The 17,837-nt window shown below is 38.2% G+C and overlaps 1 protein-coding gene across 13 annotated transcripts in view; it reads left to right on the top strand.

The window, feature by feature from the left end:
* The window catches only part of SYNE1 (spectrin repeat containing nuclear envelope protein 1), a 427,871-nt gene that overhangs the window by 167,474 nt on the left and 242,560 nt on the right, over positions 1-17,837 (top strand). For all 13 annotated transcript variants that reach the window (XM_032485189.1, XM_032485193.1, XM_032485194.1 and 10 more), the window contains 10 exons: positions 72-170; positions 1,581-1,768; positions 2,131-2,254; positions 4,205-4,371; positions 6,614-6,767; positions 8,467-9,095; positions 11,717-11,896; positions 13,500-13,650; positions 13,966-14,124; positions 15,322-15,504. In XM_032485189.1, the coding sequence (XP_032341080.1) occupies positions 72-170; positions 1,581-1,768; positions 2,131-2,254; positions 4,205-4,371; positions 6,614-6,767; positions 8,467-9,095; positions 11,717-11,896; positions 13,500-13,650; positions 13,966-14,124; positions 15,322-15,504 (2,034 nt within the window). The remainder of the gene's footprint in view (positions 1-71; positions 171-1,580; positions 1,769-2,130; positions 2,255-4,204; positions 4,372-6,613; positions 6,768-8,466; positions 9,096-11,716; positions 11,897-13,499; positions 13,651-13,965; positions 14,125-15,321; positions 15,505-17,837) is intronic.

Raw genomic sequence — 17,837 nt, 5'->3', positions numbered from 1 at the left:
TCCCCAATTACCTTTTCTGCCTTGATATATGTTTTTCCCACCATTATTTTTATATTTTACCAATGTTTTAGATCCAGCAGTCTGTGTCTGAATTTGAGGATAAACTTGCTGATCCAATTAAAATGTGTTCTTCAGCTACAGAAACATACAAAGTTCTCCAAGAACATATGGTAAGAGCATGTTTCAACATTCCTCCTTCGTTATCTAGTCAGAAATTTGGTAATTCCTGCTTGGAAAGAAACAGTAAATATTTTTATGAGTCCAAATTGAAAAAAATTTATGTTATTTGAGGAATAATATAAATCAAACATATTCACTTCATATAACATAAGATATATAAGTTTTCATTAAAAATGTGTATTAAAGGAGTGTTCATTTAAAACATATTTTTTTCTTTTAATTAAAACATGTAACTTTTTCAGATTATAGCTTTCATAAACCCTGTTACCTCTTGCCAAAATTACAAAAAAAAGAAAATTTGCATAGCAGACTTCAGATTTTAACCCACGACACTCAGATGTACAAAGACCATGTCCTCGCTGATTTTTTTCTCGATTAACTAACTTTTGTGGCCTGGTCCCTGAAGTGGTAACCGTTAGGAGACATTTTACAAAGCAACAGATGCTTCTGGCAGAATTTAGGGGAAGGAGCAAAGTGAAAGAATCATGCACGAAGAAATACTCAAAAGAAGCATGTTAATTAATAAACAAAAAATATATATGCATTTTGTGTGTGGGCACATGTATACATAAGTGCAGAGAAAGGGGCTGCAGCGATAGTGAACAGTTGAAAGGGAAGTGGAATTTATACCATTTGAATATTTATAATAAGAATGCAGTTTTGCCTTATTTATGTACTTTTTAAAAAAATACACCCCAAATGAATGAGGAAAAGTAGCAAAATTGTGTTTGATGGAATTATTTTAATAGACAACTAAATTAATAATAAACACCAGAGAGGATAATGTTGTACTTTTCTAATATTTAGATTTCCTAAAGCAAGTAAATTCTTTTTCTCTGCCTTGATTTTCTGATCTGTAAAGTGGGGCCAATGAGAGAACATACCTCTTAGGATTCTTATGAAGATCGAACGTGCTAGTACCTGTAATGTGCATGACACAGTCCCCGCCATGTTCTCAGGCACCCTTATTGTCGTCATTACCGTGCATTCCTGACAGCAGCCATAACTTCCCATATTTTTTTTTAGCAAGATTATAGCATGTGGCATGTAGCTCTTGCAAATTAGAAATAGGTTTTTTATTAAATGCATTTGGTATAACTTGAATAACAATTTTCACAAATTATCCAAGTCCTTAAGGGAAAGTTGAAATTATTCAGATAAAGAGCAACAAAGTCTTGTCTGGGGAATAGTCTCCCGTCCTCATTTTTGACTTCTGCATTCATGAAGTAACTTTCTCGTCTCTCTCACTGTGCCATGCTGAAAATCGTAGGCAGAGATATTTTTTGAGTATCATTGCTATTTATTATGACAAAGGGGAAACGTTTGGTGATAATGGGTCTCAAAGAAAACTGTCTTTTCTGATGCTCTGTCTCCTTTGCGCTCCTCTGCTCTCACGTCAGGATCTCTGTCAGGCCCTGGAATCACTGACCAGCACAGTGGCAGCTTTGTTAGCCAGCGCCCAGAAGGTTGCCGACAGAGACTCCTCTGTCCGGGAGGCTGAAGCCCTGCAGCAGAGGTACGAGGGTTTGCTGCGTTGGGCTAAGGAGAGACAGACGGCGCTGGAGAAGCTGCTGGCCCACTGGCAGAGGTGAGCAGCCTGCCTTCTCCAGTTGGCAGCCCGGGTTTCAGTAGCCACTCTTAAAGAGGACATTCTGGACTTTAAGTGATGGGAAATGATCATCTCGAGTGTAAAACCCATCAACTCATGTGTCTACCGTGGGAAGACACTGATCTTCATTATAAGATGGAAATTGCTGAAAGCGGAGAGGATGTGTCTTTACATATTGCACAGATCTGAACATACATGCAAGTTCATACACATACAGGAGAGGAACTCAACCAACACTGTGGTATTTATCATGGTTACTGTTGGCCTTCAACTTCAGAAAGGTTCAGTTTTCAAGTATGATCATTTTGGATGAATTTGTTTCTTATTTCTGCTTTCTCTAGGCTAGAGAAAGAACTGTCAACCTTTACGACTTGGTTAGAGCGGTGTGAAGCCGCAGCCAGTTCCCCGGAAGCGGTCATTTCTGCGGACAGAGTCAAAGTGGAGAGTGAACTTCAGTTAATACAGGCAAGTTCAAGGAAGTGTGAGGAAAGTGAAATGCTCTTTGTTATGGCTGCATTGTAAAACCAAATCGGGAACAAAATCTTCTATCCAACTTCACTTCTTGTTTTGGTCTGTGATGCTGAGAAGGAGAACAGCCCTGCCCTGAAAGTCAAAATCATGGTGAACTTCGTGATGATCAGTTTCCATGATGTGTCAGAAAACTCTCTAATGCAATGTCTGGCATTTGAGTACAAATTATCTGGCAGCAAAGTTGAAGGAGAAATGAGTAGAAACACAGAGAAACAAAGTTGACTATCAGTGAGTAATTTCTGAAGCTGGTTAATAGCTGTATTCCTCCTACTTTAGTATTTGTATGCATTTTTCTTAATGAAAAGTTTTTTTTTAAAGAGAAGGAATACAATGTAGAAAGAAGTCACAGTAATGATTATTTTCAAGCAAGACAGGAAAAAATAAATAAGCACAAATGAAGATAGACAAAGAATAATAGCTTATTACATCCTTGAAGAAGTCAACTTCTTAAACTTCAAAAAATCTTTAAGTATTATTGAAACAACAGACAATGTTCTTGATTTCTGGAGATTAGTAACTTTTTTTTTAAGTTATGCTGTAGGTGCCAGAAAATTCAACAAGCAAAATTGCTTCACAAAAGAGATTTTACTGTGTAACAGATTTACGCCCCAACCTTCTCCCATTACCTTTTATAAAATGTTTAACAGGAGGGTAGGTTCTTTTACTTTTTGTAATTGCTGAAAACTTCAGCAGAGTTTTCTCTAAAAACTCCATCAGATTGTGTCTGTAGCATCTGAACCTGTTCCCCCGTCTTCAGATGTGCTCCTATCTTGACTTTGAGGGTTTCCTACACTCTGGGTTCTCCTGTCTTTCTAGCTAATTAAACACTAACATTTTGCATTTATCTCCCAAAAAGTCCGTGCTCAGAAACCTCCAGTGATTGTCCTGTCTGAGGATAAAGGGCAATTCTCAGTCCACAATCTGGTGTTTATCTTCTTATTTATAAATATGATGTGGAATGTTCTAAGAGAGGAAATTGTGGCTCCTTTTCTTAAAAATGACAGAAGGATATCGGGTTATATAAAACTGTATTCCCACACGTCTCTTTATGGAAAGCAGCGCTGTGCAAGTTACAACACCAAGATGGGGTTGGAGGCCCACATCTGGGCACTGTGTCACACTGCCTCCCCGTTGGTCTGAACATTCCTGGTTCATTCCCACCTCCTGGTCTTGTGTCCCCTCATCCTGCTCAGCACAAGTCCCAGCTCTGCGTTGTGGTCTTTCCTGTCATCCACAGGCTGTGTACGCCTTCCTCTGATACCTGTAGCAACTTTGCTTGTATCACAATGTGGCCTCACCAGGGAGGGAAAGAAAACATTTTGACAACCATCAACTATGTGCCATGCTACAGCTGTCTTGAGAGTGTTTATATTTATTTCTTATTAGGTGGGAACCACAGCTTTTATGCACCATTCACATCACCTGAGAGATTCATTGCCTGATTAAAAATAAGTAGTTCTGTTGCATGAAAATAAAATGAAAAGCCTGTAAGTTCCCTGGTTTGGCCTCATGTAGTCTCTGCACAGAGAGATACACTGTGTTCCCAGAACCTAGAATTGCACCTGTTCTCATTAAATATGCATCATTTCTCTTCAACAATAGTTTCTCTTTGATTCTCTTCACTTGCTCAGTTTCTTTATTCTGAAAGAAACTCTACAGCTTCTAAATTTGCCTGACTTCCTGTAACTCAGACTCTGGAGAACTAATTCAGGTTTCAGAAGCATTTTTAATGTTGTATTAGAGGTTAAGTGGACCCATTTCTAAATCAAGTGATAGAAACTCTTTTTAGCCTGGTCCCGATGACCTGGTCCATTTTGCAAGAATGTGGTCCTTACTGGTCAATCACGTTGGGATGAGATCTGTAATACCGTCTATTTCGCTCAGGCTCTGCAAGATGAAGTCGTGGCCCAGGCCTCAATCTACAGCAACCTGTTGCAATTAAAGGAATCCCTATTCTCAGTGGCCTCCAAAGAGGACGTGAAAATGATGAAACTACATTTGGAGCAGCTGGATGAGAGATGGAGAGATTTACCACAGATAATTAGCAAAAGGTTGGGTTTCAGAAAAACTTCGAGTGTTGCTCATTTTTAAAAAATTGTGAGTGTGTAAATTAAGAAAGCATAGTTTTGTTCACTTGTGTTTAACCCAGTGATTCAGGGCATAATTATAGAAGGGAAGAAAACTTACTTTTTTTGTCATTTTAAAAATCAAAGTGCTTAAAAATCAGTATTTCTGATGAAAATTAGTACTTTGAATTCAGAATTTTGAACAAAAAGAAAGGACATTTGATTTAGTCTTGCAATCAGGGCAAGTGATCGAATTAGTTGAGCTGCACTGAAGAAGGTAAGATTGTTCTTGTTTGTTCTATCATTGCCCAAGCTATTTATGTACAGGGGAAAAATGGTAATTAAACTTGTACCTCACATGATCTTTCTCAACAGAGAATCTATTTTTTTCCATTTCATTCCAATATAGATCTTTGTAGAGGGCAGGGATATTACCGTTACTATATTAAAAGGAGACCCAAAAAATGGATTAAATATTAGTTGACTGGAAGGTTAACAGTTGACATCTGTACCTTTCTAATATGCTAGAAAACAAAATTTTTTACCTAAATTGGTATTCATTACCCATGTAATCTTGAACAAGACATTTAACCTTTCTAGTTAATTTTTAATTCACTCATTCAGCAAATATTTATTGAGTTTCTAGAAGGAGTGGAGTACCCTTCTGTGAACTTGGGTTAGCAACAGTCAACAGTTCCACTGTTGACCTCCGTGGGGCTTGTGTTTGTTCCATTGTCTGTTTACTCATTTATTCAATCAATCAGCAAATGTTTATTGGGTACCTGTTGAGTATACGAGGCACCATGTCAAACACTGAAGCCATGCAAATAAATAAAACCTTGCCTCAAGTATTTTATGGATCAGCATGGGAATAATGAGAAAATCAGTGAGAGAGGTGGACATAGGATATTTTGGGAACAAAAAGAAAGGACATTTGATTGGGTTCAGGAAAGGCTGATGGAAGGATTTGGTGCCAAACTCTTGAAAGGTGAGTAATTTTCTGTAAAAAAGAGGAGGATCTCTGCCTCTCACTAAGGGAAAGTAAAGGGCTTTAAAATGATACAAATGTATGAAAGCATTCCTAATATAATCTAGGCATATAATGTGGAGAAGATTTTGTAAGGATTAAAACCTGAAAGTCTATTTAAATATTGAACTTTGGATATGAACCATTATAACAAATATTAATATTTGATTAAGGTATTATTCTTAATGTTAGCTTTGAATTCTAATCTTACATCAGCCATTTTTAATCAGTCTCGTCCACTTGTTACATGAGCAATGATTGGTCCCTGCTCACATCCCAGGCACCTTTCTAGGTACTAAGGATATAGCAGTAAGCATCAAGTGAGGGGGAGGATAGATGTGTAATTAATCAAATGAAGGCATAGGAGCATTTCAGGTGGTGTTAAGTAATATGAAGACAACAAACTGGAGGAACATGGCAGGGACTGCAGACTGGGTGGCCAAGCAAAGCCTCTCAGGAGACATGCTGTCTGATTAAGATCTGAATGGGGTGTAGGAAGCAGATTAGTGATACTTTTGGGATGAAGCAGACAGGCAGAGGGAGCAAAAAGAACAAAGGCTCTAAGACAGTAATGAGCTGGGATGGTGGGGAACAGAGGTCAGTGGCAGTGTGGGCAGCACCGTATCAGATGACATCAGAGAAGATGATTATGTGGGACCCCTTGTAGACCACAGTGAGGAATTTTGAAGTCTTGCCTTCCTAAGGGCAACAAGAAATTAATTGTCCCCGTATTTAAGCTTGGCAGAGATGTTCTGATGGCATCAAGACCATTTCTGGCTACAGAGTGGATTGTAGAGAGGCAATGGAGGCAGGAAGGAGGCCAGTGTAGGAGGCTGTGGGAGGTGAGGCAGGAGGTGAAGACACTGAGACCAAGGTGTGGAAGTGGAGACAAGAGCCCAGACAGAACATGCTGAGGTGGGGGTGCGGTCAAGATCGGCAGAGATCAGATGTGTTGTTAAAGAAATGGAGGGATGAAGAGTGACTCGTTGGACCATCTGGGTAGATGGTGGGTAACATTCACTGAGATGGGGGAAGTGTGAGAGAAACGGGGTTTGAGAGCTAGAAGACATCACGAGTTCTGGTCTGTCCGTGTATGACAACATCACTTTTGCCCTTGGTGAAGCTTATCCCCAAAACGTATCATTAATTCTTTCTGTCCAGCTGTGGGACACCCTAACTTTAACATCTTTCTGTCCATAGGATTAATTTTCTTCAGTCTGTGGTTGCTGAACATGAGCAATTTGATGAACTACTGCTTTCCTTTTCTGTCTGGATCAAGCTGTTCCTCAGTGAATTACAAACTACTTCTGAGATAAGTATAATGGACCATCAAGCAGCCCTTACTCGGCACAAGGTGAAGTGCATTCTTTTAAGACTGAAGAATTGATTCACAAAAGAGAGCTCTTGAATTTTAAAGAGATGCAACGTTAAAAAAATAAAAACACTTGGCAGCATTTTAACTTTTTATTAATATGCAAATGTTTTAATCATTGAGCATAAGAGTCTAGGCAATATGTTATACAGATAAATTAAGCAGATAAAACTGTGTCAGATAAAATAGGCAACCATCTTAAGACACTCTTCCTTCAAAGTGGAGCAAATGATTTCTAGGGTGAAGTGACAGGATGTTCATTTTTAAGCTTCTGCTTTACTTTGTTCCAATGCTGAAAACTAATACTGTATTCTAATCCTTAAATGATACAGGTTTTCTGACTTACTGTTCAGCCTGAACATTATTTAAAATTTAGGATTTATTTTCCCTATTTATAGTTTATGCATAATATCTATCCTGGCATTTAAAAAACTTTTAAAAATCAAATACTGACCATCGAGCATTGGAATAGTTGGAGAACACTACATGATAAACTTATAACAATATTTAATAATAAAATAGTTAATATTTATTGAGTTCTGACTGTGTGCTGGGGTTGCTAACTGGTTTTATCCAAAGGAAAAGTTCTCATATCTTCATGTTACAACCTGGGGCTGGGAGAGAGGGATGCTGTCTTCATGATACATATTTCAAAGGAATGACTCCTCTGTCCTAGGGAAAGATATTCTTGAGTTGTAAAACTGGTCAGGGGCTTTTAAAAAAGATTTACATCTCAAACGGGCAGAGAGTGAATGGTCAGTTTTGTAATGTAAATGCTCAAAGAAACCCTGGAGAGTTTAGAAGTCAAGCTGAGAAGAATATTAAGGCTACTGTGGTCGAGATTAAGATAGATGATGATTTGTGTTTAATGGGAACCATGCTGAGATCGTTGGCAAATCTCTGCTAGATTTTAAACAAGATTTATTGTGAGCTACTCAGATTTCCTATACAACAATCTCATGGAGCTAATCTATGTCTCTTTAAAGAGAAGGCAGCTAAAACTTGTGCAGGTTTCCACCTGCCTCACACTGCACTACCTCTGAACAGGTGGTACTGTTCATCTGTTCCTGTCCGTCTTCCCTACAAGCTCTGTTAGAATTAGCTCTACTATATATATAATATTTCATGTTATAATTTATATGCATTATATTGTTATACTATATAAAGTAAATATAGAATGTTATAATAATAAAGCTAAGTCTATATATTAATAATTCTAAGTAAAGTCTAATTAATTCTAAAATAGAGCTCATCCTATATATATAATAATTATAGTGTATGCATATGTGCAGTTCAAAGAAAATTGAACATTTAGAAGATTTTTAAAAGATATATATGTATATGTTGGATGTATGTATATACACATACAAATTATATATATATGTGTATATATATATATATACATACACACACGTAATTTATTTTAACTATCTCTATCCACGAAGAAATTCTTTTCCATGGAATGAATGAGTTCCAAGTCAGAGTTGTGTTTTATGTGAAATATATAGATAAGCAAAACAGAAATTTTGAGAATGTTTCTACAAGATTCGTCATAATTGACCTTTAAGTACTGAGCCATCCTTTGCGTTCAAAAATATGTCCTGACATCACAAAGCCTGACTTTATCTGTGTGGGTAAAATGTAATGTGTCTGGGGAAGCAATAACTCTCTCCCCTTCCAGGACCACGCTGCAGAAGTAGAGAGCAAAAAGGGAGAACTGCAGAGTGTGCAGGGTCACCTGGCAAAGCTGGGTGCGCTGGGTCGCGCTGAGGACCTTCACCTCCTCCAGGGCAAAGCGGAGGACTGCTTCCAGCTGTTTGAGGAGGCCAGCCAGGTCGTGGAGAGGCGGCAGCTTGCCCTGTCCCAGCTGGCCGCATTCCTGCAGAGCCACACCTCGCTGTCGGGGGTTCTCCACCGGCTGAGGCAAACGGTGGAAGCAACCAGCAGTATGAACAAGCAGCAGTCCGATCTATTAGAAAAGGACCTAAATGATGCTCTTCAAGATGCGAAAACATTAGAATCTACTGCCATCAGCCTCGACGGCCTCCTTACCAAAGCTCAATACCATCTCAGGAGTGGAGGTTCCGAGCAAAGGACTTCCTGCAGAACCGCAGTGGATCAGCTTTGTTTCGAATTAGAGAGGATCCAGAACCTTCTGGGAACCAAGCAGAGTGAGGCCGATGCCCTGGCGGTACTGAAGAAGGCATTCCATGATCAGAAAGAGGAGTTGCTGAAAAGCATCGAGGACATCGAAGAAAGAGCTGACAAGGAGCGGCTGAAAGAACCCACCCGCCAGGCTCTTCAGCAGAGGTGAATGGAAGCTGATTGTCTCGTTTACTTTTTGTTTGTTCTGGAATTAACACTTGAGCAAAACTGTAACAGTACCATATTTAGCCACTTCTTTTAAAAAAATATTTTGAGTTTAAAATTAATGACCCTTTTTACACACCAGAAGTACTAAATTGTCTTTGTTTTCCTTTAGGATTTTTCTAAGAGCTATATACAGGCCCCTCTGGGATCTTATTTATAATAGAGTACATTGATCATATTATCTATTTTTAAGCAATTTTTAACTGATAGAAGAAGGAACTCATCTTCTGTAAAAAGAATGAAAGCAGAGGAGAAGGGAAGTGACATAGATTTGGATTTCTGGTGGTGAAATACGAGGGAATTCCTCCCCGGGGGTTGTCTGGCTTCTCGGAAGGGAATGGAGGAAGCTCATTATTTGAGTGAGGGACAGAAGTTGTGGGGAGAAAATGCAGAGAGAAAAGGGAATGATGCCTCTGGTGTTTGGTAAAGTGATAAACTGCTGTTCGAGATTTATATTTATTCACTTAAAGTGAAACCAATCAGCTTGGCAAACCAGTCTCCCCAGCCACTTTCAACTGCTTGCTTAGAGGTGTGGAGAAGACAGAGAAGTGGGTTTCAGTGAAGCTGGGGTTTTGTAGGTGAGTTTAATAGAGAAGCTAAGGGGTCACGGGTATTTTCCTGTGGAAAGTAAGAAGTAATTTTTTACTCTACCTTTCTTTTCAATCTAATTTTTTCCTTTTTAAGAGCACTTCCCCCCACTCATTCTTTCAAGAGCACTTTCTCTTCCATTTTTTTCAGGGGGCAAAGAAACAGCTAAAATGCATTCATACCTTGACGTCCAGAAGTGATAAGGATTGTATTGACCCTGCCAAGATCATTGCCATTTGCTTCCTCTTTACCAGAATCAAATGTTAAGCTAAGGCTTTAGCTAGATGACAATGGCTCCTGAGGTTCCATGCCTCGTGGGCAATAAGCTGTCTCACAGGTTTAAGAATAAATGTGCAAAAGGGAGTAAGATCTGGGAAGGAAAAATAGCCTCCAGAGTAAGCATAGAAGGAGGCGCCAAGTGTGACAAAGGAGCAAATGGCTCACCCAGGAAATTGACCATAGGATTGGTGCTGCACGGCCCTCCGTGGCCTGCTCAGGACAAGCAGACCAGGAGATGCTTTGGTTGCTGGAAGAGGCCAGGTTGGGTTCAAAAGCCACCTTAATACCAACACTGAACTCACCAGAGTCATACAGAGGCGATGGAAAATGTTGCCTTGAGTCGACTGGTTTATTAAATCCCAGTCATACTGATACAGGAAAAAAGTGGGGCACAAGAGGATGGCTATGTCTTAGGTCCCAGGCAACTCCCTGGGATGCACCCCCGTCAAGGGAAGGTCCTTGGTTTCCCGCAGGGAAGAATTCAAGAGTGAGCCATAGTTGAGTAAAAGTACATTTTTTCAGAGAGATACACACTCCACAGACTGAGTGTTGGCCATCAGAAGGCCAGAGAACGCGGGGCATGGGGGCAGGAGGTTACAATAAAAGTAGATACACACTCCATAGACAAAATGCGGGCCATCTCAAAAGGCAGGAAAAAAGGCCACAAAGGGTGGGGTTGTTAGTATTTATGGGCTCGGAACTTCATATGCTAACAAGTGGGAGGATTGTTCCAACTACTTTGGGGAAGAGGCTGGGATTCCCAGGAACTGGGCCATCACCCACTATTTGACCTTTTCTGGCCAGCCTTGAAACTGCCGTGGCACCTGTGGGAGTACCATTTAGCATGGTCCTGTTTTTCAGTGAGTGTAGCGTGAAGCTCAATGGTCTGCTGGAAGTGGAATCTTCCACCATCTTGGTGCTAATTGCTGTGTTAGTCCTTTAATGGTTGTGCCCTGCCGTCTTCCCTCCTGTCTCAATACCATACTTACAAGCTTTTACTAGGTGACGCTGAGCAAATCACCTCTCTTCTTATAAGATGGAGATAATGATAATGCTTGCTCCTGGCCACTTTGTTGGGGGAATTAAATGGGCCAATACACGTATTCAGCGCTATACCAAAATGCAAGAACTAAAGAGTCAACGGCTGCCTTTATGTGGCCACTTGTTACAAATATTCAAATATTAATATATTAAGGACAAAAATGATCATTTTCTCATGGTAATCTTTTCAATAAAGTAGGTAATTTAAGTTTTTAAAACATGTATTTATTGTAGAGCTCAGTAAAGCTACTTTTATTTTGAATGAAATAACTGTGATTTTTAAAATATTATTATTTTAATATGAATTGAACCTCATGGCACAGAAGGATTTCTTACCAATGACCTTGCAATAAGTACTCACCTACTTTACCTCCAAGGTCAGCCCTGGTCTTAAAATTCTTATATCATCAAAGCAAATAGAAAGAGAATGCAAACTGAATAGAAGTTTGAAGGTGAATAATAAAAATGCCTCTAAATGTTCTCTAAAGTACAGTCTGGATTATGTAGAGTTAACTTTAAAAGCATCTTTGTCAGTAGATGTGCATTAATTGTTGTATTAAAAGCTTTTCTAGTTATATGCATGCTTAATGGAGAGGAAATATTGGTACCCTACCTTCAGTAAATTAATAGTAAAATAACATTTTAATTCATAGGTTGAGAGTCTTCAATCAGCTAGAAGATGAATTGAATTCTCATGAGCATGAACTGTGTTGGTTAAAAGACAAAGCTAAGCAAATTGCTCAGAAAGATGTAGCCTTTGCACCGGAAGTCGACAGGGAAGTAAACCGCTTAGAGGCCATCTGGGATGATACCAAAAAACTAATTCATGAAAAGTAAGTAAAAACTTCTCAGTTTTTGTTTTTAACTTCCTACTTACTTTGTGACATTGATTTGTCTTGGTGTGATCAATAGTTGAATACCTTTTGCCATCTTAAGCATTCTTTCTCTTTAGTAACATTAAAAATGTAGTCCTTCAGAACTTTATTGAGGAATTGTCTCAAGACAACAATTGCATGTAAAATTCCGTGCTTAAAAGCAGGACTTGTCAACAATCGCAAAGTGTTGCCATGAGACTCTTAACCCCTGATTTTCTTTTTTTGTTTTGTTGTATTTGTGTTTGAGGTATGATTTACATACAGTAAAATTCACCCTTTTAAGTGTATGCCCTTAAATTGTAGGAGTTTAACAAACTCCTACAACTGTGTAACTGTCACAACTATCAAATTTCATAGTAACAATTCTACCATCAGAAAAAATTTCAACATGTCTATTGTAGACAGTCCCTCCCCTCACTCCCAGTCCCTGGCAACCATTGATCAGTTTTCTGTCTCTATAATACCATCTTTTTCAGAATCACATATAAATGGATTCTTTCCAGTTTGTATGATTATAAATAAAGCATCTCTAAACACTCTTGTCCATTTTTTTGTGTACATAAGTTTTTACCACACTTCGTTAAATACCTTCTTCTACTTAGTACAATGTACATTGTGATGTGATCCACAAAGTCCATTCTTTTTGATAGCTGAGTGATATTCCATTTAATAGGCATACTAGAGTTGATCCATTCACCAAGCTGATGAATATTTGGGATCTTCCCATTTTGGGTGACTACAAATAAAACATCTGTAAACATTCACATTTAATTTTTTGCATGTTTGTAAGTTTTTTATTACATACTGTAGACTTTTAATACAGGCTTTAAAATTTCAACTATTTTGCACAAACTTTATTCCATGATATTAAATGTTCTCTTAACTTGTGCTTTGTTAGAGGTTGCACAATATTCAATTATAAGAATATATCAGAGTCTATTCAGTTATTGGCCTGTTTTTAACATTTGAGTTATGTCTAGTTTTTTCTCCTACTATAAATAATGGTGTGAAAAATATAATTTTACCCAAATCTTAGTGCACATCTCTTTCTTTGGAAAAATTGCTGGATGAAGAATTACTTGCTCAAAGGCATTTTACTCTTATAAACAAAAACTGTTTTATATTTTGACAATTCTCAAGAGATTCATATTCAATGAAAATTTGTGTCATTGTGACATTAAATAATCTCATATGTATTTTAAGTATTGAGCAGTATTTTTTGTTTTGTTTTGTTTTGTTCAGGAAGGGATGTTTTGTTTCCCCTCAACACACAGCATTATGAAGTAATTAAATTATGGAAAAAATGTTCTTAAAATCTAACAGATTTTGTTTTAGTGGCTGTGTGGATTCTTTATTCATGGAGAACATTTGGGGCATTAGAGTTAAGTCACATAGACCAGCACTCTTTTGACCTCGGTAGATAAGAAATATTGATTTTCTCTTGATTCCAGCATTCATCAGTGAGTACGTTTGTGTAGTTATAAATCAGATCCAACCATGGGAAACTCTTCTCTCTCCTGATACATGACAATAAATGATGTGTTTTCTTTAATCATTACAGCCAGGGCCAGTGCTGCGGACTTATTGACTTAATGAGAGAATATCAGAATTTGAAGTCAGCTGTATCTAAAGTCCTAGAAAATGCCAGCAATGTGATTGTAACCAGAACTACTATAAAAGACCAGGAAGACCTTAAGTGGGCTTTATCCAAGGTAATAATTCAAAATGTATTTATTTTATTAGACTTTTTAAAAAGATTGATTTTTTCACTCATACTGCAAAATTCTTGTCAGTACGTTTAGATGTAGATAATTCATGCTGACAAGCTCAACTTTCTTTTTAGGAATGCTGATATCTCAGGATCCCAGAAATTCAAGGAGATTATATTACGTATATTTGTATAGCTCATTATTTCACTGGTTTCTGCATAAGTCAACCATGAATTAAATTTCTTAGAGACAAATGGTTTTAAATTCTTGACCTATCACTGCTTATTTTATTAATTAAGGAAACATTTACATCCACAGCATGAAACTGCCAAAAATGAAATGTATAAGAAACAGAAAGAATTGGATAACTTTACCAGCAAAGGAAAACAGTTGTTGTCAGAGCTGAAAAAAATTCACAGTGGTGATTTCATCTTGGTGAAAACAGACATGGAGAGCACGGTGGACAAGTGGCTGGATGTAAGCTCATCACCTGGGCTTCTATGAGTAGTTTAAATAGTCACATTGCTCAGTCACATTTTTGGGCAAAGAATTATTCAGGAATGTGATTTCTATTTTTAACTTTTCATGCTAAATTCAAAATGATACTCTGAAGAAAAATAGAGTTCACATATGATTTAGAAATCATTAAAAAATTATTTGCTTTATTTTATTAAAACTTATTGACAGATTTTTCTGGAATTTCACTTGATAGCTTCAATCACAACATATTTATAACTCTAAATGTTTTCCTTCTCCAAACTCTGGGATCATGAATAAAATAGAAGAATAAGTTATAAGCATCTTATAGAATATTAAACCATAATGTATAATAATTTAAAGTGATAAGATTAATTTTGCATCGAAAAACATTGGACTTGTTTGCATCCTTGTGTTTTATTTGTTGCTCTGTCATTTGCTAGGTATGTGACCAAGCAAGTCCCTTGATCTTTCTGGAACGCTACATTTCAACCCGTACATATTTTACATTGTTTTCCAGCTCATAAATCTTGTGATTTTTTTTTTTTGCACCCCCTATTATCAACATCCAGGTTCGGAAGTTTAATCTACAGTGGATTCCCTGAAGCTAAATTACTAAAGTTAGATATTGATATTTACATATTATATGTATCAAATAATTTGGAGACTTCAGAAAACCTTACCTGCCCCTACTTTTAAAACAGCATTCTTCTTATGGGAAGATTGTTCAACAGTAATACTTTATGCAAGAGTTGGTAGTTTTCTCATGTATTTACTTATTCTATAAATATGTTTAAATCTAATGATGCACATTTTTATATCCCAGCATTACAGATAAAAGGACTCATTGTGTCACTTTAAAAAATAAATACCCTACTGCCCTAAATGAACTATCCTGTGAAATTAAACCTCAGAGTGAGTTGTATAGTAGACTCCAATAGACCTGATATGGGTAGTTTTCCAATTTACAGATGAAAAACGTCTTAGAAATTCAACTGAAACTCTCTTAGTGACGGAAACAGTTTATGTGACGGTTAGTCTGTGCTTGAGCCAGGTGCACTGAGTAGATCACGATTTTTGCAAAACTTCGTGTTTCGGTCAGAATACCAAGGAAGAGCTGGCACATTTAGAACTTTGGTGGACAAAGAGCATCTGCGAGCCTCAAGCATCTGATACGGCCTCTCTTTTCTATCCCAGATATCAGAGAAAATTGAGGAGAACATGGATAGGCTGAGGGTGAGCCTGTCCGTTTGGGATGAGGTTCTTTCATGTAGAGACGAGATCGACGGATGGTCGAACAGTTCTGTTCCTCAGCTGGCCGAGAGCATCAGCAACCTGAATGACAGCCTCCGAGCAGAAGAATTCCTGAAAGAATTTGAGGTAAACTGACTTCACCTTCACATGTGAGCCTGTGGTACATCACTGACCAAAATATGAAAATATTGTGTCCTTTTTCAAATGTCCATTCTTTCTTTCAAGACACACATGAGTATAATGAAACTCTTAACTGTCTTTTGTTGTTTACTTGAAATTTGAATAGGCTATGGATGAGAGGGGTGTTTTCTTTCTTGCATTTTTATCATGTCTTAGTTGGGGCTCTTTACTTAAAGTATTAGTGGAAAAGTAAAGATTCCGAAAATCTATCATTTGTCCCATTCACCTGAGATTATGGCACCTTCCTATTGAAAAACCAATTGAAAACGTTTGTAATCCAGTAATACTTAGCATCTATTTTTTCTTCATTCAAATAAAATGTTTACCGAGTGCTCACCACGTCCTGAATGCTTATGTTAGCGGCTGAGTTCTTCCACGGCCTTTCCAGAAATGGAAGAAAACTGGAGATTGGAGTGTCACAAGCTTCTCAAGTTCTAGTCACCAATTTATTTTAAACTCCATTTCTTTTTTTTCCTAATTTTGTTAATTTTTTGAGGTGGGTGGGTGATTAGGTTTATGTATTTACTTTTGGAGGAGGCACTAGGGATTGAACCCAGGACCTAGTGCATGCTCTACCGCTTGAGCTACACCCTCCCCTCTTTGTTTCCATTTCTTGCATTCATTTCTTCTTCCACTCATCAGATTCCTAATGAGCCCCTACAATATGTCAGGCACTGTTCTAGACAGTGAGAATTTAATAGTAAGACAAAGTCACTGCCCCCATGACATTTACATTATTTACCTCTCAATATTTATCATATGTGAATGTCAAGTGGTAATTGGGCTATGATGAAAAATGAAGCAGGGTAAGGAGAAACAGGGTGACCAGAGGTAACCTGTTTCACGTTGTGTAGAACTGACTGTGCCCTTGGTGAGGGGAGAGACTGTTCACGTTGTGTGCTCCAGTGCCCAGCACTGTGCCACCGCACACGTGGAACATGACAGACACATGAAAGGGTGACTGCAGTCCTGACAAAATGTGGCCACATCATCTGTAATTCCTAAATTATCAGCTGTCTTTGACCCAAAGGACATTCTAGAGATTGTCCCTATTTCTAAGAGCAAACAGAAGCAGAGGAAATTCTCCAGACTGAAAGTGCAGTCGGGAGAGCGATCCCCAGTCTCTTCAGCTGTTCTCTTTGACGTTAAATTAACAAACCAGCTCAAACAGGGGTGTGTGCTGGAATACAGCTTGTATATGATACCATAGGGCCACTCACAAAAGTCAGTTACTACGTCGTAAGGAATATTGCAAGCCAGTGTTAAACACAACCATTACTGAAAATTAAACTATAAGTAACTATGCAATTAAATAAACTGTGTTCAAAATGAAGGTAATACTCAGAACTTCACTTCATAATTATTAGTCTATGCGGTACCATTATCCAGGCTCTTGAGTTATGGACACTCATCGTATCTTGAGGTTAGAAACACTGTAGAGGGCTGTGCATCTCTACAGCTCTTGCAACTCCATGTTCAGTGACAAAAAGTTGTCGTTCGAAGTGGTGGTAAATGCTACAAATCAGGGCCCTTTTTTAGAGAGCCAGTTGTTAAACCAGCATTCAGTACTCTCCTACTGCTGACCTCTGGGATCCGGGGAGCCAATGGGCATTGGCCACATTCACGAGGTCCAGATCAGTCACCCCTGAGATGGGTTTTCTGTGCTATTTGCCGTGCGGTGCACCTGCTAATAATTAAAACGAGTGAACTGGATTCTGCCTAGTACCTGACAGCGTCATTCCTGCTGCAGTGCAGGAGATAAAGCATAGGTGCGTAGATGTGATTGCCCGGGCTGCTTCTGCTGAAAGCCAGTGGGCCTGACAGTCAATTCATCACTTCTTACCAGGGGAGTAAATTACTTTCCGGATTGAAGGCTTCAGGAGGCCTGTTAGTGTCCACAAAGTACCAAAGTACCTCATTTAAGTTGAGAGGGATACTTTATTAAATGTTCCTTCATGGGCCCAAATAACTAATGAAGTTTACGAGCATCGATTTTGTTCCGTAATGATTCTTTGATGACTCTTTCTTCTTCTTGTGTTAGTGTTGGTACAAAAAAAATAAAAAGGAAAATGGCAAAATATTAGATGTCAATTTCCTAACACCCTTTCAATTTCTGTTTGAAGTATTTCTTAGGCATTGCTAATAGTCCAGCATAATTAGGAGACACTTCTGATGTGTATTTGTTTTGAAATGCTTCCTCAAGACTTTAATGCTGCCATGGTAGCCAACGATATTAATGTTAATAAGTAAACGGTTAGTCTCTTGAAAATTCCCACTGA

Source organism: Camelus ferus, chromosome 8 (assembly GCF_009834535.1).
Source record: "Camelus ferus isolate YT-003-E chromosome 8, BCGSAC_Cfer_1.0, whole genome shotgun sequence".
NCBI classification, from domain to species: domain Eukaryota; kingdom Metazoa; phylum Chordata; class Mammalia; order Artiodactyla; family Camelidae; genus Camelus; species Camelus ferus.
This window is presented reverse-complemented; position numbering and strand designations above follow the sequence as displayed.